Source organism: Rhamphochromis longiceps, linkage group LG5 (assembly GCF_057381845.1).
Source record: "Rhamphochromis longiceps isolate RC_006_pf linkage group LG5, R_longiceps_female_GT1.1, whole genome shotgun sequence".
Taxonomy (NCBI): Eukaryota; Metazoa; Chordata; class Actinopteri; order Cichliformes; family Cichlidae; genus Rhamphochromis; species Rhamphochromis longiceps.
The window spans coordinates 27,817,528-27,842,706 of NC_140561.1; the positions used below are offsets into that span (position 1 = coordinate 27,817,528).

The 25,179-nt window shown below is 40.1% G+C and overlaps 2 protein-coding genes across 2 annotated transcripts; both read right to left on the bottom strand.

Annotated features, from left to right (window-relative positions):
* Positions 1-1,978: 1,978 nt before the first annotated feature.
* LOC146670231 (zinc-binding protein A33-like) lies at positions 1,979-5,595 on the bottom strand. Its single transcript, XM_085407983.1, has 2 exons — positions 4,938-5,595; positions 1,979-4,851 (listed from the first exon to the last, which is right to left on the bottom strand). The coding sequence occupies exon 2, from the start codon at positions 4,832-4,834 to the stop codon at positions 3,332-3,334; it is 1,503 nt and encodes a 500-aa protein (XP_085264109.1). The 5' UTR covers positions 4,835-4,851; positions 4,938-5,595; the 3' UTR covers positions 1,979-3,331.
* Positions 5,596-8,364: 2,769 nt separating this feature from the next.
* On the bottom strand, positions 8,365-21,476 carry osgn1 (oxidative stress induced growth inhibitor 1). The gene is made up of 8 exons (XM_085407073.1): positions 21,105-21,476; positions 15,289-15,351; positions 14,168-14,304; positions 13,893-14,084; positions 13,535-13,626; positions 12,494-12,693; positions 11,943-12,286; positions 8,365-11,835 (listed from the first exon to the last, which is right to left on the bottom strand). The coding sequence occupies exons 2-8, from the start codon at positions 15,344-15,346 to the stop codon at positions 11,257-11,259; spliced, it is 1,602 nt and encodes a 533-aa protein (XP_085263199.1). The 5' UTR covers positions 15,347-15,351; positions 21,105-21,476; the 3' UTR covers positions 8,365-11,256.
* Positions 21,477-25,179: the final 3,703 nt, after the last annotated feature.

Below are 25,179 nucleotides of genomic sequence, written 5' to 3' on the forward strand. Positions count from 1 at the left end.
TGAATGGTGTGTTCTCCCTCAAGGCAACCTATCCCCTCAAACACATCAGCAAATTCTTTGAAGATGTCCATTTCATCACTTTTATTCAGTGCCATCACTCTCTTGATGAGTCCCATTTCTTCACATGTTTGAATTCCCAGAATTGGCTTGGTTTCTGATTTTACGACAATGAACTCCAAAGCAAAACTTTTCTTTTTGTATTTCACTGCCCAAGTGCACTTTCCTTTAACTGCTATTTTGTCTCCGGTGTATGTTGACAACCTGACATTTGTGGGTCTAAGCATTTGCTTATTTCCTATTCTTCGTAGTAGACTGTAGGGAACCACATTGGCTTGTGCACCAGTATCAAGTTTGAATTTCACAGGTTTGTGGCCAACTTTTATTTCTACAGTCCATTCATCTGTTCGTGTCTGTGTTTTTGCATTTACAGCTCCAATGAACAGACTTGCCTGCTGATCCGTAGCTTCATCGGCGACAGTGTGCACTTTTCTCGATCTACACATTCTGGCAAAGTGATTCATTTTCCCGCAGTTCTTGTACTGTTTGCCATAAGCAGGGCATTGGCGTAATGCATGCTTAGTTCCACATCGTTTGCAATTAAACGTGCTTGCTTGGTCTTTGTCGTTCAGTTTCATCTTACTTTGTCTGTCTTTTTTGCATGTCTGCTTATGTCTCACTGCATCTACGTCTTTACTTTCATGTGCAGAGACTTGAGCATTTTGATCCTCCTCATGCATTTGCTTGATTTGAGCTTTTGTGGTCTCAGCTGCAATGCAAAGCTGAACTACTTTTTCGAGAGTAATATCATCTTCTCTTAACAGCCTTTCTCTCATTGCATCCGATGTAATTCCACACACTACCCGATCTCTGATGAGGGATTCTTGCAGTTGTCCAAATTCACATGACTTGGCCCTTAGCTTTAGCTCCGTGATGTACTGGCTAATTGGCATATCCCCTTGCACACACGTGAAAAACTTGTACCTTTCATAGGTTATGTTCTTCTTTGGGCTACAGTATTCCTCAAATTTCTCCATTATTTTCGTCAGCTTATGCTCATCACCATTTTCCGCAAACGTGAAGGTATTATACACTTCAACCGCTTCCTCTCCAGCAACGTGAAGAAATAGTGAAGACTGTACCTTGGGTGGCTTGCTAGCACCTCCTGTAGCCGCGAGATACAGCTCGAACCGTTGCCGAAACCGTCTCCAATTTTCCGAGAGGTTCCCTTGCAGCAAATCAAGTCCAGCTGGTGGCTTAAGCCCTTCCATGTGTGCGACACTCTTCTATAGCCTTATCAGTTCACTTCTGACACCATGTTTCGATATTACTTCAGGGAGCAGACATGACACCGTCTTAGGTTTTAGCCATCACTTTTTTATTATCTCCACACCACCCTCCGGTGGCTTCCACATGAACTGCACCTTAAACAACAACTGTTCACTCATATCATGACAGTCAGGTGGGCGGAGTTTTGTCAGAAAGGAGACAAAGGTGTGACCTGTTTTAAAGTGCTCCTAAACTATTCCCATTTTAAAGCTTTTTCAGCAGTACAGTAGTTCAGACATGGAAACAGACAAAAAATAAACTCAACAATAACAACAGCTGTCTTATTAAATTAAAGATTGTGGAGGTATGTAAAGACTACAGGAGAGGCCTCAATATGTCTCACTCCAACTTTATTAACGGCTTCACTAGAACTCCGTATACAAAAAGCGCCAAACCTCCACCCCATCACTTCCCTTAACCTTGGGTGTGAGTGGAGCCACCTGGTGGTCCGACCCCCCACCCCAAACACACGTGAACGAGGCTGGTGTAGGCGGGCAGGACAGGCAGTCGGTTGGAGGGTGCTCCTGGGGGAAAACCAGAGTCCATTCACCCCGTGGCAGGAGGGCGGCCAGAAGAAGAAAAGGATGAGGAGGGGCTCTAACTGATAATGAACATAACTACAGGCTTGGAGGTCCTAAAAGTCAGGTATAAAAGGAACGGTCTGGGGGTTTAGAACACATTTTGTGTAATTATAACAATGTGATTTATGACCCTGTTACACAGACATTCAGTGTAATACAATCAATTCACTGATCTTAATGTTCTCATGTAGGATGGCTCAAAATACTTGTAACAATCAGAGTAACAAAATGAGTATTAAAACAAGAAAAAAGAAGAAAAACCAACAAATGTTTTAATTATTCAGCTGTGAGGTCATTTTTTAATAAAAGAGATTTGTTGCATATTTAGTCTTTTAGGGACTCATCATGTGAACATGATTCATACTTTCAGCTTTTTGAATAAAAGGCAGTTTTATTTTCTATTGCAGCCCCAAATGTAATATTATCAGACAAGATTACTTTGTACTTTGAAAGTCTGTATGGATTTATTTACACATTTCAACTAAATGTTGAATTTGGGGGTTTTACCTTAAGAGCTAAAAAAGATCATTTTTTGACATTTGAAACATTTACATCTTCAAAAACTCTGAGGCCAAATGTACAACACTGAATTGTTTACACCGAGTCAAACCTGCTTCATCAAAGGGGTTCAGTGTTCCTTTGGGTCAAAGGGTCCACTGATTTATCCGTGTTCACCTCTTTAAGTTCACTTTGTGTTTGTCTCCACCTAGTGGTCGATGAGAATTACTGCAAATCAGTTCAATCATTTACCTTCTACCAGACAAAAGCTCTTCTCAATACTCAGTTAAAATGCAACAGAGTAACCAGAGAAAAAATGAATTCAAAATGAAATATATTTACCGTTTAGAAGATAACAAACAGCTGCAAATATTGTTAGTTTGATAAAAAATAGTCTACTTCATGTGTTGCAGCCAGTGTTTTTGACAGTCACAACCTCATAATACAACCTTTTGTTTGTACTTATAGTGTCTAAGTGATCTGTCTCTGTATGACACTAAGGTGTTATACAAGTTTGTGTATGCACCATAAAATAGGGCTGTGTAATCCTGTGTTCCTTTTTATTCTGTTGTACTTACCTTTCTTTATCGCTGTGGCCACTTTCACTGACAGCTGCAGCCAATCCCTCTGTGCTTGACTAATTGAACTGGACCTAACTACTCTGTGCTCTTAGTGCCTTTTTAGCATTTTAATAGAATTAGCTATCAGATCATTTTCAGTGCAGAACAAAATATCATTTGTTTTATGGATTTTATGGTCCAATTTTGTTGAGCTAGTATTTCTTTTTAGTTTGTTGTTTATCAGCTTTAATTAGCAGGAAAGAACTGCTTTGCGCAGTTTTTGCAGTTTGCAACCAACCTAGTATTTTATAGGTTTTAGGGTTTTTTTTACACTTGAAGGGAAAACATTGGTATGTGGCTATAGTGTCAGTCATCATCATCATCATCATCAACATCAACATCATGAATAACATCATCGTCGTCATCAAGAATGCCATTAACTGTTTCACCACCTTGATCGTGATCTCCTTCACTATCAGAGTCTGCACTGTCATGAGACACTCGTGGTAATATCTTCAATGGCAGTTCGTTCTTGGTGTAAACAAATGGAAAAAGTTTCTGAGTGAAAGTGTGTGTGAAGGTGTAAATGTTGATGTCAGGATCAGAGAATGACAGCTTCCCGCTTTTCCAGTCCAGGCAAACTCGGATCCTCTGGAGCTTTTTCTTTGGATGAAAGGAGGACGAATCTAGTGGGGAACGTATGAAATAACTACCCTTACTGAACCACACAGCCCACAATCGACACTTAAAGTCTGTTTGTCCCTTTCTTTTAGTTGATTCTTCAGCCACACCAACTAGCCAGTTTGGACTGTCTCCAACTTCAACATCCCAGCTGTGAGTCCCTGAGTCGAAACACTCTGAGCCCAGGACGATCGGATAGCCATCAAACCTCTCTGGATTGTCAGGAAGCTGCTGCCTCTCTCCAAGGCTCACACTGGTCAGATCTTCAGATATGGAGAGGTGTGATTCAGCTGTGTTTGGATCCAGGATCACAGGGGAGTAGGAGACCATTTTCTTCATCTTGTTCCAGACGTTGTAGGTCAGGTTGCCCAGGTGTTTGGCCACATCTATCAGAGCTCCTGACACCAGCTGTGGATCATCCAGCTGGGGGCACTGCTGGACTCTGCTCACTGCAGCCTTGTAGTTCTGCAGGAAAGCAATGTCTCGTGCTCTCAGCTCCTCCTCTGTGGCTCTGATTGTTTCTGAGAGACTTGCTATCTCTCTGCTCAGAGCTGCAATCATTTCACTCATACTCGCACTCTTCTCCTCCTCTTCCTCTCTCAGAGCAGTGATCCTGGCCTCCTCTTCCTCTTGCAGAAACTGGTGAAGCTTCTTAAACTGCTCCTTGATCTGCCTCTTTGCGTGAAAGGCCTGAACCTTAATGTGTTCTGCTGTTTGAACAAAGTTTCCTTTAACTCGTTCAAAGGCCTTCAGTTTGTCCTGTAAGGGTTTCAGTGAGATCTGGAGCTCCTTTCTGTGATCCTGCGCAGCCTCATCGATGGGTCTGAATCTGTGGTTGCTGTGAGTTTTTGAGTCTCTGCAGATGAGACACGCTGGCTCCTGATGGTCCAGACAGAAGAGTTTGAGTTTCTCCGAGTGCAGACCGCAGAGCGACTCGGACTCTGCTGAAGCACTCTGATTTGTCTCCAGCAAGAAGTTCTCACACAGGTTCTTTAACACCAAGTTACAGGGTGGGTTTTTCTTTTTAGATGCACTCTTACAAACAGGACACTGGCGTATTTCTTTCTTTCTCCACCATCTTTTCAGGCAGTTTCTACAAAAGCTGTGGCTGCACGACAGAACAACAGGGTCTCTGAATATGTCTCGACAAACGGGGCAGGACAGCTCTTCTTGGATTCCAGACGACATTTTATCTGTGACTGACGCTGTTAACAAACCACACAAACAGGAAGTTAGAAACTTACTAATCTATAGAAGGTACTTCCACATTTTTAGGGCTCTAAAAACTCACGTAAACGAGGTGAAGTAATCCCAAATCTCTTCTCCTTCTGTGGGTTTTGTCTTCTGGTGAATAATATTGAATTTTTTTTTACAGAGTTTGAAGTTTCCCCTCAGTTGAAAAAGATCTGCTTCCTCTTTTTAGTAACGTAAGTCAGGAAACACGTGGAGCGCGCTCATACGTCAGAGGTGCTACATCACTTTAAATTTGTTTATAGTATTGAAGATATCAGTTAAAGAGACAGCATCATCTTCCGTGGATTATTTTAGCCTCTATCCACCAAGATGAGTTCATATAATGTATCATGATTTTTTTTTTGCCTCTGTGCACCACGAAATTTTTTTTTTCAATCAGTATGTGATTGAAGTCCAGATTTTCAAATTTAACTCAATGAAGTTAATGAAAAAAAGTCTTTGTGTAGGAATTACATAGATTTTTATACAAAGACCCCCATTTCACAAGCTCAAAATATAATTAGACAAACCAACGCCTTGAACATGGGCTGCTTTTGAAACAGCTCTTGTTGTCAGTGACTGTCAGAAGTCTATAACTGCTTTTCCGCAACTGCGCAATCTCTTTTACATTTCCGGCCTTCTTCTTCTTGAGTGTAACCAGTGGTTTGCGCCTTGATGTAAACCCTCCTCTACATTCATGAAGGTATTTATAGATTGTGAAGTTTGTTTTTCTTAACCATGGAAAAAATTATGTGATCATCTTCTGCAGTTGTCCTCAGGCCTTTTCATGTTGCTGTGCTTGCCAGTGCAATCATATTGAGAGTTTGAGCAAACAGCTAACAACGCACTTTCAAGACTCTTTAATTTTGTAGCATCTTCAACTTAAAAAAAAAAACTAACTTGAGACTTGAGTCAGTGTGAAGTGGCATCATATGTCTCTAAAAGTAGAATTTTTAGGTATCTGTACTTTATCTTAGTTTTTATTTTTCTGACAACTTTTTAATTTTATCAGTGACACATGATAAACTGTAGATTTAAATTTTACATGTAATGTCATAATTTTAATTACTTATTGGATTTTATATGTGTTATGATAAATTATGTATTTTCATTTTGTGAAATCTCCAGCAAAATAAACAAAGCTATACAAACTTAGTTTATTCAAATACTGGGTAGTTTTGTCCAAAATAAACAGGTTAGTTTGCAGTACTGTGGCGAATTCACAGTAAAGCACTGTGTTGGACTGATGCAAGGTGGTTGTGGTGCTCATGGTTTCATTTAGATTTAGGTACATCAAGTGTAGCAAATTGCATTTAGGTTGACGATGCTTGGACTAATTAGCTAAATTTCATCTCTATACCAACTGTATACTGTCTAGCATAAAGATAGTGTAAACAGTGTAGGGGATGGACGTCAGTCAAGACAGCAGGTCAGCTGATCGCTGCATGTACACTAAGAAAATCTACCGAAGCTCACAGTAGAAAATTACTGTGAGTTGTGATTGTTTTCCGTGTGCTGAGCAACTAAACTGTTTCGATCATTACCTGCTAAATCCCACTGTAACTCCCGATTGTACTAATTTTCCTGTTTAGGTGTGGAGGTGAATTCACCATCTACAATGTAAGGAACAGAAAATTGTTATTTTTTAAAACTCTCTTTCACTTCATGTGTCCTACATAACAGATTCAAGCTTTCATGAGAATTAGAATTTAGACTGGAGTAGCATTTGCGTCCTCATGTACTAATATTGTTTTATATTATATTAATATAGTGCATGGTTCAGTTATCTTTTACAAGAATGGTTAGCAGAATTGTCCTTCAAAGAAGTACTTTTTTCTTTCCTGCGAGTACATTTCAGAGCCTGTATTTCACTTTTACTTGAGAAAAACAGCTGCTACAGTATTTCAGCTGTTACTAGAGTATTTGTAAACACAGGTACTTGTACTAAAGTAAAGGAAGTCTGTACTTTTTTTTTTTTTTTTTTTTTTTGCCTGTCCCGTTTGGCTCTTTTGCCATCAGAATTGTTGTCTAAAGGCAAAGAAAGATGCCCAACGGATTTACTTTACCAAATTGACCATCCCAGCCTTGCCGCAATGGTCCATTTGATTCACCTTTTATTGTTTATTTTATTTTCACTTACTGAATACGGGACAGACTTGACTGGGGGAAAGAAGGGGAGAAAGAAAGAGGGAAAGAGAAACAGCTGAGAAGAGGGACGGGGGAGAAGAGCAAAAGACAAAAACCAACAGAACGGGCAGAGAAAAAAAAAATGCATATATCAATCACCTGGGTCACCTGCTGAGAAAGAAAAAAGAAAGCAAGCAGAAGAGAACAAGAGTAATAGAATAAACAACATCACAATGATATATGGGAATATGACAGTAAATACTAAATGTTAAACATTATTATGCAGCACATAAGATCAACAGAACACAGTGTGCTTTGAGGTAGGAGCCAAAAAGGGTGTAGTTTGTGGGTGTGATCACCCGTGTGTACACCTGTGAGCATGGACGCGCTTGTTTTTTGTTTTTTTTAAAAGGTTCCTTCATGTAATGATCTGCTAGAGGGTGTGGGGGGGCCACAGCCCCGTCCTCCAGGGCGTGAAGCAGGTGTGGAGGAGATCAAAACTCCAGACATCCAGAGGCCCCCAGAACACAAGAGACCAAGGAAGACCAACAGAGGGGCAGCTGCGCCACTGTCCCGGAAAGAGCTGAGGAGAGTCCCAGATGAGGGCTCACTCAGCAGCCGCGGAGCAGAAGCCAGGGGGAGTTGCAGTGACGCGCCCGTGAGCTCCGCCGGCAGCCAGCTGCGCCTGAGTGACCGAGCCCCAGGCCGAGAGGCCGGGGGCACCCCACCTCCGAAGTGGCCCGAGCGAGCCCCAGGCTCCAGGCCCCGATAAGCGGCCGCCAAGGAGTGAGCCGGTGTGTACCTGGACGCCCATCCCCGGACACAAAGAACCACCAACGCACCGATGTCTGAGGGGGTCCGCCACTGGCAGGGGAAGTGGTGGTAGGGGGAGATAGGCCTCCAAACCTTGGAGGGCCTGAGATGTCCCCAGAGAGGTGGCGCCTGACACCCAACCTGACATATAGACACAGACATACAGGCACACACAGATACAAACATCCATTCCCACCCTCATGCTCTCATATGCACTTACTCCACACTCAACCAACGTGGAGACAGACATAAAGAGACGCTGTACACACGATCACACTCCCCAAGCGTACTCTACAAACCGGGTCTAGGTGCCCCCGCCCCTGGAGGGGGGAACTGCACCCAGGAAGTCTGTACTTTTGCCATCTGTGATAAAATGTAAGATGTAATGAACTACTGTTGCAGTGAAATGACAATAATTTGTATTCATAATCATAAAGATCTGATGCGAAATTATTTGCAGATATGTATTTTTTCCAAGTTTAAAAAGACAAAAAAGCAAGGAAGGTCCAAAGAGCGGGACAAACACATTTTCATAAAATCTGCTGTTTAATAAAAACCATGGCACAAATACAATGTGGAAAAAAATTGAAGTTTTACACAGATGAAAGTTATCGATCTATAAATCACACAATTTTGTGATTTAAAAATAACATCTAAAGACAACCATGTGATTTTACTGCATTAGAAAAGAGACATTCAGATGTTTTTACTCTGCTATGAAACAAAATACTAAGCCATGAATAATGAGTCTTAAGGCACTGCTGGCTCATATAGATCACAGTTCAGTATACAAGTCAAAAATACCTAATTGATGGTGACAACACCAACTCTGTCTGTAGAAATATTTAGCCAATAAATACATTAGTAAACTGACCAAATACACAACACCAAATTAAGTTTTTGCATTAAAAAAAAATCAAACTTATCATCTCTTCGCAACTTTTCAGAAGCAGTCGTAAACGCACAGATGTATAGATGTTACGTTGTGCTCTGTAAACTTATGAACTTAAATATATATATAGTAATTTAATTTATTGATAAAAGATGTTATCTGGATCCAGAAATCTTTGTACCATTTAAACTACAATATTGCACCACTAACTCTGGTTTTGTCATTTCTTGTTTAAATTTTAAGCGCTTAGCAAAGAAACTCTAGTTTTTTTTATTTTTTTTTAAAAGAAATGTTAGTACATATACTAATAAGAAGCTCAATCTAAATGCAAAAGACTACAGCGATGGTATAACAGGCGTTATTTTATAACCCATGAAAACAAAATCAGTGCCAGTCAGTTTGCAGCTAAACATAGTCACCTAAAGAAGAAACACGATTTCCTCTTTACTACTTTCAATCTGAAGTTGAATTGCATATTTGTGGCATTTTTTTTTTACATGTTAAGTGACAAGTTTAAATCAGACTGTCTGTACAGTGCATCAAACTAAAAAAAAAAATCCGAGCTCTTTAAGTCGATGGTAAATGTTTTATTCTTTCTTTAGTATTTTAGCTTTTCTGCAGGTGGACTCCTCAGTGTTTGCAGACAGCTGTTTAGCCTCGACATGCATCTGTCTGAGGGAGTAAGGTTAGCGCACAGCCAATAGGAAAATATACGCAGCCTGTGCAGGGCCAATGGTTATGTGGATCTTGACACGCTAAGAACACTCCTGTAAAATATATTCTGAATTTCAAAAGCTTTCTTTCCTGGATAACCCCGTGAGGTCTAACCCACCCACCACTTTACAGACATTAATTAATCCTGATCCTAAACAAATGGAACAATTCCAAGAATAATTCCTCTGTAAAGTTTTTTCTTTGAGACCAGACTTTATCCTTGTCTGGGAAACAGAGCCTGTATGCTTTTTAGAATGTGTGTTGGTTTGGAGCCTCGCTTGGTACCAAGCTAATCACAATGTGCAAAACCAAAATTTACATTCAGATAGCAAGGCCTGAAAACAGTGTTTCAGGTACTTGTGATTGCCAAAGATGAACTCGGAGGGTTAAATAAATTTAAGAAATTTACAGCTTCAACAAATATTAGTATAAAAATCCAAAACAAAAAAAACCAAAACATCTTTACTGCATATAGTTAGCTTTTTGATGCATGGAAAATTTCTTTTGAACAGTCAATGTGAGGAAGACATGGAAACTACCGGCCATCTATATATACATAAACTACAATCTCATTACATTAAACCTTATTTGCAGTGGAAGTAATACTGAATAGAAAAAAAAAATGTATTAACAAAAATGCACAGGTGAGCTGTTGCATCCTGATTAAGCAAATCAGACTTTGTGTGGTGAAAACATTTTAAAGTGCACTGAAGAAATCCACATGTTGGTAGATTAATGTGTAAATGACATTCACTGTTGTACTACTTCAATACAAATAGGGCTTAAAATAGTTCTCACTCACAGTGAAGCCAAAATCGAATGTTGTCAAAGCTTCAGATTAAATGTCATCACCGACAGAAATTACAAAAATATTCTGAGTTGTTCTGTTTTTGTATAAAGTAGAAAATATTTTTATACTTTAGGATGTAAAAAGATACACAGATGGGTACAGTTACAGCTTTACATAGAAAAACGAGAGGTTGGCGGGTTCAGAAAACAGCAAAACTCAATATACAAACAATATTGTTAGTGTTACAAAATTAAATAGGACAGTGGCAATAACAGAATAAATTATTAGCTATGGAAACATGTTCATTATCCTCACTGTAGAAAAGGCTGAGGATGAGACGACACGTGTCGGTTTGGTCACATATGGTGCTGCTGGCTGATTAAAGTTTAATCAGGTGGTTACTGTAGTGAATAAGGCTCTCAGAGTGTCCAGAAACTCGAGCTGTCAGGACCACGTCACTCAAGTTTGTCCCCAGTCAGTCTTTAATAAACTCTCTGCCTCGCTCAAGTCTGCCTTTCTGCTTCTTCACGTCAGTTTGTGTCCTCGCAGACATGCAAAGGTAATGACTGGTTATTCTGCCGCAGGGTACATTAGTGCTTATACTGAATTACAATTACTAAAACAAAATAATCAAGGTAAGGTGTAAACCTTTTTTATTTATAAATAAAATTTATGTTGACGTAGTGATATCTACCTATACAATTTGATGGGGACAACACAAACAGACCCCTTGTCTGTCCTCCACTGCATCCTTTGACTCATCTCTCCATCTCGCCTACTTACAAATGCCATCTGACTCTGGTGGAAACAGTGCAGCTGTTCTAACTGCCTCACATCTGGAGGCTTTTCTTTACCTAAGAAAATCAGAAGTCTTCAAACCAGTGCGAGTGCAGTCAGAGCTCACTTGCTGCCCGTTTCATAGGCAACTAATGGGCGACAATGACCTGACCTATGGCGTTTGAGTGTGGATTCCTCTGTGACATCACAGATTTGTGGTGATTGGTTGGTTTTCTTCAGTTTAAAAAAATAAATAAAAATCTGCTACACATCCACAAGGCAAACCTCTGGATCTGCCCGAGTCTGTCTGTCCACACATCTGTCCATTAGTCTGTCTATGCTTAGCTCGCCTTCTCCTTTTTCTGCCTCTTCCTTCTGTCTCTTGGTGAGGTCACTCGCGATAGCCAGCGCTCCTCCTTTTAGGAATCTGACAAAGTTCTCTCCTACAAGCGGCCCCATGGCGTACATGCCTGGCCCGTTCGCAGCAATCACCCTGTTTGTAAACGGGTCCACCTCAATTGGGTTCCTCCGGCATGAGATGGGCTCCTCAGGGTTCATGCCAAGCGAGCGCCCGTTATTGTCTAGAAAGGAAAGATTGGGGTGGGCGCCAATCAGAACCAGAGCCTTAGAGACCTGAACCACCGTCCGCTCGCCAGCGTCTGACTCTAGAACGCACTTTCGGTCAGGTCTGAACTCGACAACCCTGTGGCGCGGGAAGCTCAGGTAACCCGGGTACCGGGGGAGAGAGGAGGAAGAAGAAGAAGGGTTGGAACGATGAAGATTCTGCGTATGGTCCTGTTGTGAATTATTGCGTTGATGCTGTTGAGTCATCATCTGGTGAACCTGGAGGACAAAGTACAGAACAGAGGTTAGGCGATTAAAATCCTAGACGACCCGGTTCAGCTGCCATGACGATCAGTCAGGAAATTGAGTGGCTCTGCTCTCCTCACCTTGTGGTACTCTGGGTAGAGCAGTTTAGGCAGCTGGTTGAAGATGAGCTCTGGGTCGTTGACTGAGCGTCTGAAGGCGTGGTAGACAGGGGTGTTGAGATGGTGGGTGGCAAGTACTGCGTCGGCTGCCGTAAGTCCTGCCCCCACCACCAGAACTGGGTCTGACGACTGGTCGAGCTCACCGCGAGCGATGGCTGCCTCTAGATCCCAGAATGAGTGGCACACGAAGGGCAGGGACTCGCCCTGTGCACCGAGTCTGGCCGGGATGTCATGCGTGCCCGTCGCCAACACCACATTGCGTGCTAACACGGAGAAAGGTACCTCCTCTGAAAGCGTGGAACCATCTAAAAGTAGGAGAGAAGAATCAATAGGTGAAAATCGGCTTTACTGAGAGGCTGCATGAAGTCCATATTAATATGATTTTGAGCAGTGAATCAAGCAAAACTACTTTAGTGCGGTCCTAGAATCCTAATATTCAGCTGGCAATGTGCTTTAACACTTTATAACACAACAAATCTTAACAGTGATCAAGAGAGTTTCATTCACTGTACCTCCAAGCTCTTCCCCCTCTCTCCGCTGCAGTCCTGTCACTCTCCAGCAGGGCGGCGACCCCTCCTGGCTGATAGGCTGCCTGGTCACAGAGGTGGCTAAAGTCCCACAGGCAAAGTTCTGCTCCAGGGACATCTGGGAAACGTAGTGCTGGTAGTAGGAGGCGATCTCTGCTGGTGTAGCACGGTCATTTCGCACATTTCTGTTGTGAAAGAAACACGAAAATACATTTGGATACAGGTTAAACACGTATTTGTTTACAGACACAGGACATGAAGACGAGTATTAGGGATCAGAAAGAAGATATTTACTAACGAAGTTTTGATTAAAAAAAAAAAATCTGTAAATGAAAGAGTTGTTGGGGCGATATTGAAACACAAGTCTGAGTGTGGCGCACAGAAATTAAAGACCACTGTTCTGCTGCTATGGTCACAAATTGCTATTTTATGTAAATCAAGTGGGTCCAGCTGGGCTGAGTCATTTGAAAAACAAATTAAAGAGTGTGACGCATGAAGATCAATGGCTTTGTTCTTTTATTTCTCTGCTCAGCTTACTCAGAAGAGTACTGTAACTGTATTTTCTTTGTGGTAAAAAACTTATTAATTTAGGCCTCCAAGTCTTAATTTCATCAATTTTCATTACATTATCAATTTATTTTCATTTATATGACCAATACATCTCCTAAAAGTCATTCTTGTTCTTAGCAGCCTCACTGCAATGACAGCTTGAGTCTAGTCTTAATAATCAGGGCTGTGGGGATTAAATCCAAGTATAAGCTAACTACAAGAGCAGCTCCATCATTGAAACTCAAACCCCATTTAGCTTTAGGTTCTCAGCTCGTAAACATAAGCCCGGGTGGTCAAGATTTGTTATTAATAAAGGTAATCAGATAGTATTTGTCCACTGTGGAGACATCTTTTTGTACACAAGCCTCTCTGCCAGGAGCTTTATTACGGTTGAAAACTTCATGAACCCTGTTGAGTGTTTAAACAACACGTCGTACACGCTCTGTACACAAAGTGGCGGTTTTATTATGAGCAGACCTGCGTTTGTCTCTCATCCAGTCCTTCAGCTTCAGCCCGGGAAGCTCCATCCAGTTAGCCAGGCTCAGCGTCAGCATGGAGCCCTCCATTGCCTGCACACAGCACACACATTGTTAACACTTTTGTTATTCAAATCCTGTTTGCCTTCTATCGCGTGCACATCAACTTCTGTGTGTAAATAAGCAGCTGGCAAAACATTTTTTTTATGTGTTTGCTAAACATATCTACTTTACGATCGAATTCAGGCCATCTTATAAAATAACATTTTATGATGATAAGGACTAAACAGACGACTGTTTATCCTTCTGCTTACACAAAACAGAATGGGTTAGCCTTTAAAACCTATTCTGTAACTTACATGCCAGGCTCCTCCAGGTGGTCCCTTCCCCAGCACCAGGTGGGGAATGGCACGCTCTGGCTCGTATCGCCATTCCAGCGGAGAGGTGTGGTCGAATCCGAAGTCGCTGTCTGGCAGCAACAGTGAATCAAAGAGCACCGCTACGGGGTTGGACGACCGCCCTTCCAGCCCCTCGCACAGGTACTCCAAGTCCTACAAAGGGAGCATCTGTGAGGCTCTGTTCACACTGCACTAATGCAACTTCACAACTTCACCGAGAAAAGAAAGACGTTTACCTGCTCCAGCAGCGACAGGTGAGGCTGCTCTGCCAGCTTGCTGTGCAGCAGGGGATTTGGATGTGATGCCTCAGGTGACAGGTAAGGGGTGTAACCTGATAACAGGTAGGACAGGCAGATGCCTGAGGGGCCATTACCTGAAAATAAATGAGAGGTAAGGTGGTGATTGGTTATACATTCAGAAAAAATGCAGTTTGGTTATTACCAATTTTACCACACAGCTGAACACAGATCAGAAAAAAAAAGAAAAAGAAAATTTGAATAACTCAATTTAACTTCCAACAGAAACATTGCAAAAAACAAAAACAAAACCTGTCAATGAAAGGGGGACATTAAAGTCAGTGTGCTGCATGATTCAGGGGGTTTGGATACAGCACATACAAGAGGCCAATGATTCAGCAAAACCACGTACAACAGTTGCACAGTCAGGTTATCCCACTTTCAGCTCTCTAAGTAATCCAACTGAACCTTTTTTTTTTTAACACAACAGCCTTTGCTGATGCGAAGATTCACTCTGATTTTTTTTCTGTGAATCATTAATCTGGATTCATCACTGATTCATGGACAGTAAAGCTCTTCTTTTCCATTAGTGAGCTGTAATGCTGCAGGAGTGTTCACCTGAACCAACAGTAGAAAAAAAACCCATAAGAAAGCCAGCGTTTGCATTTATAACTGAAAATGAGGAAAACCACAGTGGGTTTCTTTTAAAGTATTGCATTGTTTGCCTCACTTTTGTGCAACATCTGCTTCCCACTGTTGGCGAGTTCATCTCTTAAAATCTAAGCCATATTTAGCCTATAACCAATTAATACCTTGGCTAACTATTAGGCTATAAAGTGGAATCCCACAGTCATGCAAAAGACCATAGAAATGCAGACAAAGCAAAACTGGCACAACTCACTTTCAGAAGTATATTTCTTCTCATGCAGTTCCCTCTGAGCTCCATCACAACGATCCAATTTAATGTTTGTCAGGTTTATTTCAAAGCTACTGGCTAATGTTTAGGGTGTGAACTTCATTAGTAACTGCTGTAGCACACCCCTAAACAAAGCTAATGACTGCTCCTTTGAGGTTTGTAACCGAACAATTAAAACTGCAGTTCTTCATGTGTGTTTTCTTACCAATGATCACCACAGGCAAGATGTCTCCAGGGAGAATTTCTTTGTCATGAAGGTCCATTTCAACTGCAAAGAGGAGAAAAGACATTTTTATACAAGACTGAGAAAGTAGTTCAACACAGTTAATGATTGTTGAGTCCAGTCAGCATTAACAATGGTGAGTCGAGTTCATTTTCATGTGACCTGTGGCACACACATGCACACACTTCCCCTGCAGAGCCTCAGTTTGACATCGTAGCTCGAGATGGCGTAGATAGAGATATGACGCTGCCACATACACCATAAACCACACAGGAAGACAGTCTCTAGAGAGACTTCATGTGAAGACGCTAATTTCTTCCTTGTTTACTCTCTGATTTAATTTTTTTCAAACCTGCAAGTTTGAAGCTGTACTTTACTATTCCTGAGTTAACAAACAAGTCAAGACATTGAGGTCAACTCAGTACATCAAGGTCGGCTGTAGAGGAACTAGATCTGTTACACACAGCAGTAGGTCAAGTGCGAGAATCAGTTTTACAACTAAAACACATCCACTGTAAGTTTAGACATTAACCCAGGGTGAAAAGGCATTAAATCAAATGTAATAACTCACTCCGATCACAAGATGCTTAAAAGCCTGAGGGCACACGACCTGTACTCACATCATATTTTACCCCCACAACATGCAGCGCGCCTCTTTTCACCTGTTAAGTTTAACTGTTGTGGATTAAATCAACAAATTTGGCCTTGGAGAGTCTTTTATTTGCTTGGAATTTTCTAAACACAAAGCTAATCTTTAAGCACTTTCACTCAATTTAATGTGCATCAATGTGTTTGCTTTGTTTCTAACTTTATTTATTAAAGGAACCAAAGGCCTCAAATGCTAAAATAAAAATCTGTTTGAAATGAAGAAACAATTCACACTTTCAACTTTTTCTTTTTTTTCTGAAAGGAGACCTTGCTGAGGATTTTTTGCACAGTTTATGTACTAAAGGACCACAAGCCAAGCGCCATTTAGTCTGATTGTATTCATGACGAGTGAGGCAACCTCTGGAGCTCACACGATTAAAAAGGGAAAATGTGAGTTTGGCGATTACAAGTTGTTTCATTAAAGCTCTGACTGGCCGTTTCAGGTGATACAAACAAACGAATGATATAATTTATTTTGAGGACTTCCAGGAAAGACTATCAGCATGAGACGATGTTGATTATTTTGGCCTTGCAGGTCTGACACTGAGAAAGGCTCAAACTGAGTGTTTTGTGATCAGCCTGACACAAAAATGTGACCATGAAAAAACAAAAAAAAGGAAATATTTGGAGGTAAAAAACAAAAATATTTGGAGTTCCATTAAATGAGAAAATCTTGTGTCCTTCAGCTGTTATCATGACCACGACAAGGAGGACGAAGCGTAGAAATGAACGACCGAGGAACTGATATTCAGGGAGGAACGTCTTACTTCGTATCGCCCCTGTGTTTACTGGGTACATGCCTCTCAGTGTGGTTTAAAATAAACATCAAGTCTGCTGGAATCTCAGTGTTTAGAAAAATTATTCCACAAGAAAAAGTGACAAATTTAACTCCCTTTTCCACCGGTCACAAAATATAGGCCTATATAGTCTAAAATTAAACAAAATTAGCAGAATGAATGAAAAAAAAAAGAAAAAAGATGGTGGTAAAAGAAATGGTCTCCAATACATCCTCATTAGAAGGAGCTCACTGCTCATCAAGTAGCTCTAATAAAGGTCTCACTCAAAGGGTCCCTGTTTTCTATCTTTAAGAAATATTTCAAATCTTTAATGCACTGGTGACAGGATGGAGGCTTTTTCCATTAAAATAAACAAAAAACAACAACAAAAAAAGCACCAAACACCTTGCATGAACTGCAGTTTCAGCAGCCACAGAGGAGTGCCGCTGGTGTAACGGTGCCTTTATTTGTACCAAAACAGTATGCAGTTACTTTTTCCCACCCCTGTGATGCAATGACCAGGAAATCTTTGCAAATATAGTTATTCATCACGGAAATGGGAGCAAGTCATTTTCCACATAGAAACTCTGTTTGTCTCTAACCCAACTCATTAAAACTTAACTGAATGCCCAATAAGTAAATTATGAAGCGTGGTGCAAGAGTGTAACGCATTTACCCCTTTGCAGACACTCTAGACAGATAGACAGACAACTGTAATATAGCTCATGATGTCAGCTAAGGTATGACGTTACTCATTTGCACAGACCTGCCCCTTTACATAATCTGCTAAGTCATGCTTACACAGGGGAAAAGAAAGTTACTGCAGGACATGGAGGGAAAAAGAGGATGACTCAAAACAAAAAACACAAGGTCAAGATAAGCAAAGCACTGAAAAGGGGCAAAGAAAAAAAAGAGGATTGACTGAACCAGAATCAGCGTGAAAAAGAAAAGTAGCTGCGAGAAAGATAGAGGGTTACATAATCCAGCCCAAACGGTGGCAGAGAGCCCAGTGAAGGCGGGCTGCACACACATACAGTCCATGAATAAATGAAGCCTAGTAGCTGTGTTTCCCCCTGGGATTGACCTGCGGGGATAATTACGCTTCCTTAATTTCTTTGGCACAAAATGCCAAAAGTGTTTTCCAGGGAAATGTGACTAATGTGCAGCACAGACGTCATTAAACACTTTATTTTCAGTGTTTATGCTTACAAAAAAGAGGACTTTAGCTACAGCATTAAATGTACCAAATATAACAGTTATGCCAAGTTGTTATCTCAAAAAAAAAAAAAAAAAGCAAACTTAATGAGATGTACCAACTTCTGTGTATGGTACTTCCAAATTACTATAGTTTATCAGAGTAAAGAGTTACTCTTATTTTCAAATTAAACACTCATTTAAATTGTAATCTAAATATAAAAAGAAAACTAATGAGTCTGCCATGAGGTACTGTGCATGTTTGCTTAACTTCAGCACACCTGCAGTGATCTCTGGGTCATATTACAGTTATAAAAGTCATAAACTCTAACTGCGTCAACTGGATAAAACACAACTGACCAGTCATAGCAGTCATCATTCATGACCCGTGATACCTGACAGTATAGTCTTTTTTTTTTTTCATTAGTCATTGTGCCAAACACCCATTTTTATATTGGATGTTTCAGACTTACATGTTATACAAGTTCATTTCGGTATTCCCATTCCAGGTGTAATAAGAGGTCGTTTGGTATCAAAGCACTGGCCAAAGCAATATTGGCCAGTGAGACATAAAGGTCCTAAGTTAGACTACAAATACTGCTTTAAGAAGCTGGAGACGTGGTGGTGTTACAAGTAAGAAGTGCTTTTAACCTAAAACAGGACCTCGGTTTTACACCTTGATTTAATTATTATATTTTCCCCCAAAAGGAGGTTTCCATTCACCTTTACTGTCATCGAAATCCTTAATAAAATTAAATGTTGAACCTGTTTTGATGTTTTACTTTCAGTCCTTCTCTGAGAAGAGGCATACTTAAAAAAGTAATGAAGCAACTACACTTCCAGGTTGTGTATTTCCTTTACGGTAAGACTTATGTTTTGTGTAAGTCAGCTGATACCGACAAATATTCAAATACTGTAAACCAGATATGTTTTATCACTACCTCTATCTCCCTATGTCTACCTGCCAAACAGGCTTTTCAACACAGAGCGTAAGCTTATGTTAAAGCATTTTTTGTTACACTTGCAGTAAGACTCATTTACTGCAAAGGAAAGTTTGTCCCGCCACAGGTGGCGTATATAATTAACTCAGTAACCACACAGCTATAACAATGACACAGCAGTTGTGTCTCGACTTATGTCAACTGCAGGTATGTGTGTGCAGTGTGCAGAGCCACAACAATATGGAGCCATGAAAGCCCTCATATTATTTCGAAACTACAGGGTGCAACTTCCTGTTAAGACTTGTCCTAAATCAGCTGCTCACCATTACATAATCAAATGTTTTGCTCATGCAAAAGACTCAAATCAGCAAATCGAAACATTAACTTAAAAAGCAGAAAACCTCCCACTTATTTAAAGACATATTTTAAATAACTGATGGCCCTTCGGGGGTGAAACTGAGGCACCATTTCTGATTTTAAACAACGGTCAGGCAAAGTCGTCTTTGCTTTACGTTTCTGATGAATGGTGCAAGCAAAGCAGTTACAAAAACAGGGGGGAAAAAACAAAGCGTTGGTGAGTTTCTCCTCTTTTGTGCCCCTGTGAAGCTTGAATCTCTATGACACTGGATCAGATTCTCTACTCATCAGGCTGCAAATATAGCAAAGGCTTATCTAAACTCTTATCCAACTGCTGCTGCTATTTTAATACAGGCTCTCAATCTGAGCCCCTTGATTTTATGCAACGCCCTACATGAATCTGTTTCTACCTGTGGAAAATACTTGAGAAATGCTCAATATGGCACCTGTGCATACGTCTACCTTAAAGCTTCCAGCATCTGGCCAGCTAATCCGCCATATGCACCTGCCAGACGGCTAATGAGATTTCAGTTATGTCTGCCTAGACGCCTGCTGCAGTCTGCAAAGTGTAGGGAGAACCAAATCGGTTCCTGTGCAGTATTGGAAACTAAAACACTAAACACATAAGTATTCACACTTCTTGATCCTTTTCAGCCAGCTGTCTTCTGACTAGCTCCCCCTCATGAACAAAAGGCTAAAACAATGGGTGGGTGGGATTTCTGTGTGCTGACAGCCAGTGCTGTGTGCCTGATACAATCTATTTGGTGTCATTATCATAAAATATCCAAGAGTGGGGTTCAAATGTCTGCAGTCAGAATTTACTGTACATACACTGACCTGTTTGTCAAATTTAACCAGGTGCAATATGAGAACATCACAGTAGCAGTACCTTTATGACAGAGCATAAATTAAAGCCCTCTTTAATTTTGTCACCTGTCTGTATAAACTAAACTCTTTTCCCTGTGTTACTCAGTTTCCTTCTAGGGATTTTGGCACTGGGTGTCCCGACAGCCCTCTGAACTTCCTGTCAGTTTCCTGTGAACTCTCAGCCATCACTGTTTTAGCAAAACCACCACCCACCGACTCCACCTCAAGATAAACATGCAACTGAATTCTAAAGCTGTTTCTATTGTTTCAGCACAGTGAAGCAGTTATTGACATTAACAACTATAAAACTATGTGCAAAACCCAAAGTACCAAAACAAATCATTCACCAGCTATTGTGTTACAAAATGTAAACTTATAAAAATATACTTTTCCTATAAAAATACTGTTTAGCTATGGTGTGATAATCTTTAGTATCCCTAAAATAATTTATATATTAAACTTAATGAAATATTTTCTACTTTTAATTGTACTAATATATATGTATTTATATATAGCTGTGTATAGGAAGCAAATGTGCTTTTAAAAAATTAATCTATAAACGTATCATTCTGTATTTATCTAAAGTTAACCACGCATGCTGTACCACGTGAATGTATATGATTCAGCATTGAGAGTACTTTTGGATGATGAAACTTTTCCAGGATTATGACGGACACTCAGATAAAGGGAACAAATACTTTTTTCCAGTAAAAATCCATTTTTTGTGCAGCACGTCTGCATGAGCGCTACAGATGTTATCTGCTCTGCATTCTTAAGGAAAACCCTAGAAACGTCTCTCCCCACGTTGCACTTGCACCCGCTCGGTCCGGTCGTGACCACCCACGCCCCTCCCCTGCCGGTCAGCTACGTGACTCACAGCTCCCAGCTCCGGCTGACAGGAGCCTGCCCTCACCATCTAACCGCTCCACGAACTCAGGACAATGACTCACGCCACAATGGATGCTCACCTAAATGAATGGATAAAGAAGAAAGATGGTGGCCTCGGGCTACTCACTGATTCGCGCCGGAGGTGAGGCTCTGTGTCCCCCGCGTGCTGTTTGAGCCTTTCAGGAGACACGAGGGTTTCACGTCTGTCTTCTGTTTCTGCTGCTTCTTCTCTTCTCTCAGTCTGTCATGTCGCGGCTCTGCCCCCTTCTTTTATAGCCGCCTTCTCTTTTTTCCCCCCGCACGTGTTCAACGCGAGCCTCAAACTCCTGCGTCGTGCAGCACGTTCACTCGTTTAATGTAACAGTGCAGATGGCCCCTCCCCCGTCGACCAATAAGAATCACGCCTCTTTCCTAGACGCTGCCCCGGCTTTACCCCCTGAACGCCGCCATCTTTACGCTGCTACGTCGTCAGCATAAAGCGAAGCAAAAATCGTCTATATTGCGAGATGGAGAGAGACGACGACAGGATGGACTGGATTTTCTTTCGTTATTGTTAAAACAAACGCCAGTCCTCGTGTCTGTATAACTAAGAAATAAATGCACAAGAAAACAGAAAAGAAATAAAGAAAAGACACATTTCTTATTTTATTATTACAGCATAACATAGTCATTGTCTCTGTATAAATAAAAAAGAGAGAAAAAAGGCCAAATTTAGATCTGCTTCTGGATTATTATAAATTTTGACTTTTAAAAAAATCTTACAGTATTTATAGTCGTTTTGCAGTGTGGATCTGCTTGTTTAAGTTTATTATTTAGAGAATCTCAGTTTAACTCCAGTTTTCACTTTTTCCGAGTTATTGGTAGCTTCTTCTATAACCTTATATAATTTTCTTAAACTAAAGCTAAAGATGTTTCCTTGAAATTTTTTTATTTCAGTTTCGTAAGCGTACATGATTGTTTCAGTAAGTTAATTAGTTTTTATTTTCATTTTTGTTAGTTAAATATAATATACTTTGATCTCTGTCCTGTCAGAAGCATCCTTATAATTCTTTAAACAATGGTATCATGAAAAACTAGCATTTAAATGTCGCATACTGATGAGAAAACCTTTGTTCCCATGTTTAGCTGTTTGCAGGATCCACATTTGATGTGTTCCCGTTTCACAAGACCTAACGACTGTTTTACCTAAAATTTGAACTTCCCTGATGCTTGTGAAGAAGCTGATGACTGCAAAACCAACATGCTGAACATCACCACAAAGCACTGGAACAGTTATATAATCCCTGAGCATTCAGATTTATTAAAATCATCAGAATCAGCTAAACTTTAATTACATAAAGATAAAGCAAATCCATGTACACATATAGAGTAAATAAAAGTAGTAAGAGACACACCTCTCACACACTTCTGTCTAAAAAGACTATAAGCTTTCATGGCTGACTCACACTGGAGTTCCTCCAATATGGCTCCAATACGTTACACCACACTTCATTCACAGCTGGTAAAGTTTAGTCGTGGTTGTGTATTTTTGTTGTTTACCCTGCTGTTAAAGCGACGTCGCGTTAACTTTTCTGCTAAGACTGTTTTATTCCGAAAAAACAGATTTCATCATGTGGCGTTTGAGTTTCCTGGAAATGCAAACAGAGTGGCCACTCCTCTGTTTCTTCCCCCTCTAAGAGCACCAGGTGCCCTTGAAACAGAGCACTGCATAATGACAGTTTAATAACCTGAAAGGTCTCATGTCTAGCTGATGTTTCTGAGATATTTTTATTATTAGGGAGTCACATTTCCTCTATTTCTATTTATTTGATATACATTTGTAAAAAAAAATAAAAAAAAATAAATCGTTCTGAGATTGTACATTTGTGGGCCACTTTTCCTTCTACATTCATATATAATATTGGTTGGAAATTAACGTTTGAGAACCCAAAGCACGATTTTATATGTTTTGTAACACATTAGAGCTAAAATTGAAGCGAATTCAGATGTGCGTGTGGCTATTTCCCTTCCACGTTCTGCAGTGATTGGTATGGAATAACAGCTATACATCCCAAAACACGTTAGATGACTTTGTGTCATGCAAGATTGTTGTTTTTTTAGTCAGACTGTTATGCAAGCTTTAACAGATCCTCGTGCAAATTAACAGTAGCACACCTGCAGTAGGGTTGTCCTTGTGTAACTTTCAATTTTTGACAGAATCTGTTTTTTTAATCACCACAAAAAAATCCACTTTTTCCTTATAATCGTTATCATAACAACCAATGTGATGAGAGCGGACAGAAAATCTACCTATTTTTAAATCTTAATATTGATTTTTCTTGTTTGGCTTTTACTTTCCCCACAAAGTCTTACTCAGAAGAGTGACTGTGATGGTCATCATGTTCAATGGGGTTTTAACACAAGCAGGCAAAACACAGGACTTCAGAATCAGTTAAACAAAGTCTTTAAAAGTCAATATGAGATGAAAGCTTCGACAGAGAAGCATCTCCAAAACACCCAGACCTCATAATCAGACAACAAGCTATAGGTTTGAAGCCAGGCACAGCCATGCAAATAAGTTATTTTGCCTTCTTGGGTTTCTATTTTAAACACGAACAGGACTGTTAGTGACATGAAACCATTTATTGTGAACCCTTCCTAACAGAACAGATCACCAAGTGCTCCAAATGTTTGAGTTCAGCTATTTCATAAAAACAAAGATGGCAAACTAAGAAGAAAAAGTGTCACCAGAACAATCAGAGCAGGTCTGTGCACTTCACTTCACTTGACATAACATGTTAATACCAAATCCCGTACAGGTGATGGTAAAGGTCGTAGGACACGATTAACTTAATTTTCTTCCTCATTCAGCGCACATGCTCCACGGAGAGGGGAATCCTGAAACACATCATTCCCATGAGGATAAAAATGTGTCGTCAGGACAAAGCTGATCAGCTAGAACAACTTTGTATTCATTTATATGCAACCAACAACATAAAATAAGCTGGTTTATGTTTTTCCTTCAGTATTTAATTTAATTTATTTATTTAGGACAGTGTACGTTAATGAACATAAATGTAAAAAAAATTACATGAATGTAAACATACCAGATTATAGCCAAGGGCTAATTTCCATCTGTTGTCCTAAAACATAAAAAAATAGACATAATAATTCATAAAAATTCATCATTCATTCATAATAAAGACTCCATCACCAAACTTACACATACACACCATCCTGTTCCTAAATAAAACATTAAAACTATACAACTTATACATGATCACACACTTTCAATGTCACTCATAGATGTACTAATCATTCCAGGAATTTCACCAACATTATCCTGAGATAAATAATTAAAGGAAAAACCTTTTCAAAATTACTTCTAAGTTGAGCCTTTTTCATTGTTATTTTTACACCACAGTGCAGGTAAAAGTCCTTTAAATAAAATTGTGTGAGAAGACAAATTTACAATGGAACAAATTTACTGAAAAAACACATTTTAGTTAGTCTGCTTGCCTATTTGTTCCACTTGCACTTGAGTTACAATCAGCTGATTTCAGCTGATATGCTGGAGAAGGAAAACAGTGGAGCAGTCTGCCGAGTGGATATGGGCATTTTATTTATATTTTATTGCACAAAAGGATGAGAGTGCAATGGCAAAGTGGAAACTTCATCCAGGACAGAAACAACTATATCATACTGTTAACACAACTTCAGCTCTTTGCAAACACTTGCTCGGACAGCATGCTAACGCTGGGTTAGCCAAGAACCCAGAGTGATGTTAAAGCTGAATGCCGACCCCAACTCAGCAGCCAGACCCTGAACTTCAACTGTGAACAAACTCATGAGCAGTCAGACTCCAGCCTCCGTTTCTACCAGTTCATCACCATGACGACCGTTTTGAAGTCGCTTTGCTTTGTGTTTCATCTTTGCTTTGTGTTTTCGGCTTTGTGTTCAAAGGTTAATACAAAGAACGAGATCATATGTTAGGATAGGGATTTCTGTCGGTGTGTAGCCTCAGGTTTATATTGTTAATTGGTAATTATGAGACGGTGGTTTTCAGGTCATTTTACAACGAAAGTAAAGTAACAAGTGGTTTAACAAAATACTTTCTACTGGGAGTAATTAAATAATGCACTGCATTACTTATTATTAAAGTGTTCTGTGTAATATGTATAATACATTAGTTTTTTGAGTAAGACTCAAATACAGATCACAAC

Excerpts from the sequence above, each read along its gene's own strand:
- LOC146670231 (XM_085407983.1), bottom strand. The coding sequence starts at position 4,834 with ATGTCGTCTGGAATCCAAGAAGAGCTGTCCTGCCCCGTTTGTCGAGAC.
- osgn1 (XM_085407073.1), bottom strand. The coding sequence starts at position 15,346 with ATGGACCTTCATGACAAAGAAATTCTCCCTGGAGACATCTTGCCTGTG. Across the intron at positions 12,287-12,493 it reads AGAGGGGGAAGAGCTTGGAG|ATGGTTCCACGCTTTCAGAG; the intron begins GTACAGTGAATG and ends TCCTACTTTTAG. Across the intron at positions 11,836-11,942 it reads TCTACCCAGAGTACCACAAG|GTTCACCAGATGATGACTCA; the intron begins GTGAGGAGAGCA and ends TTTGTCCTCCAG.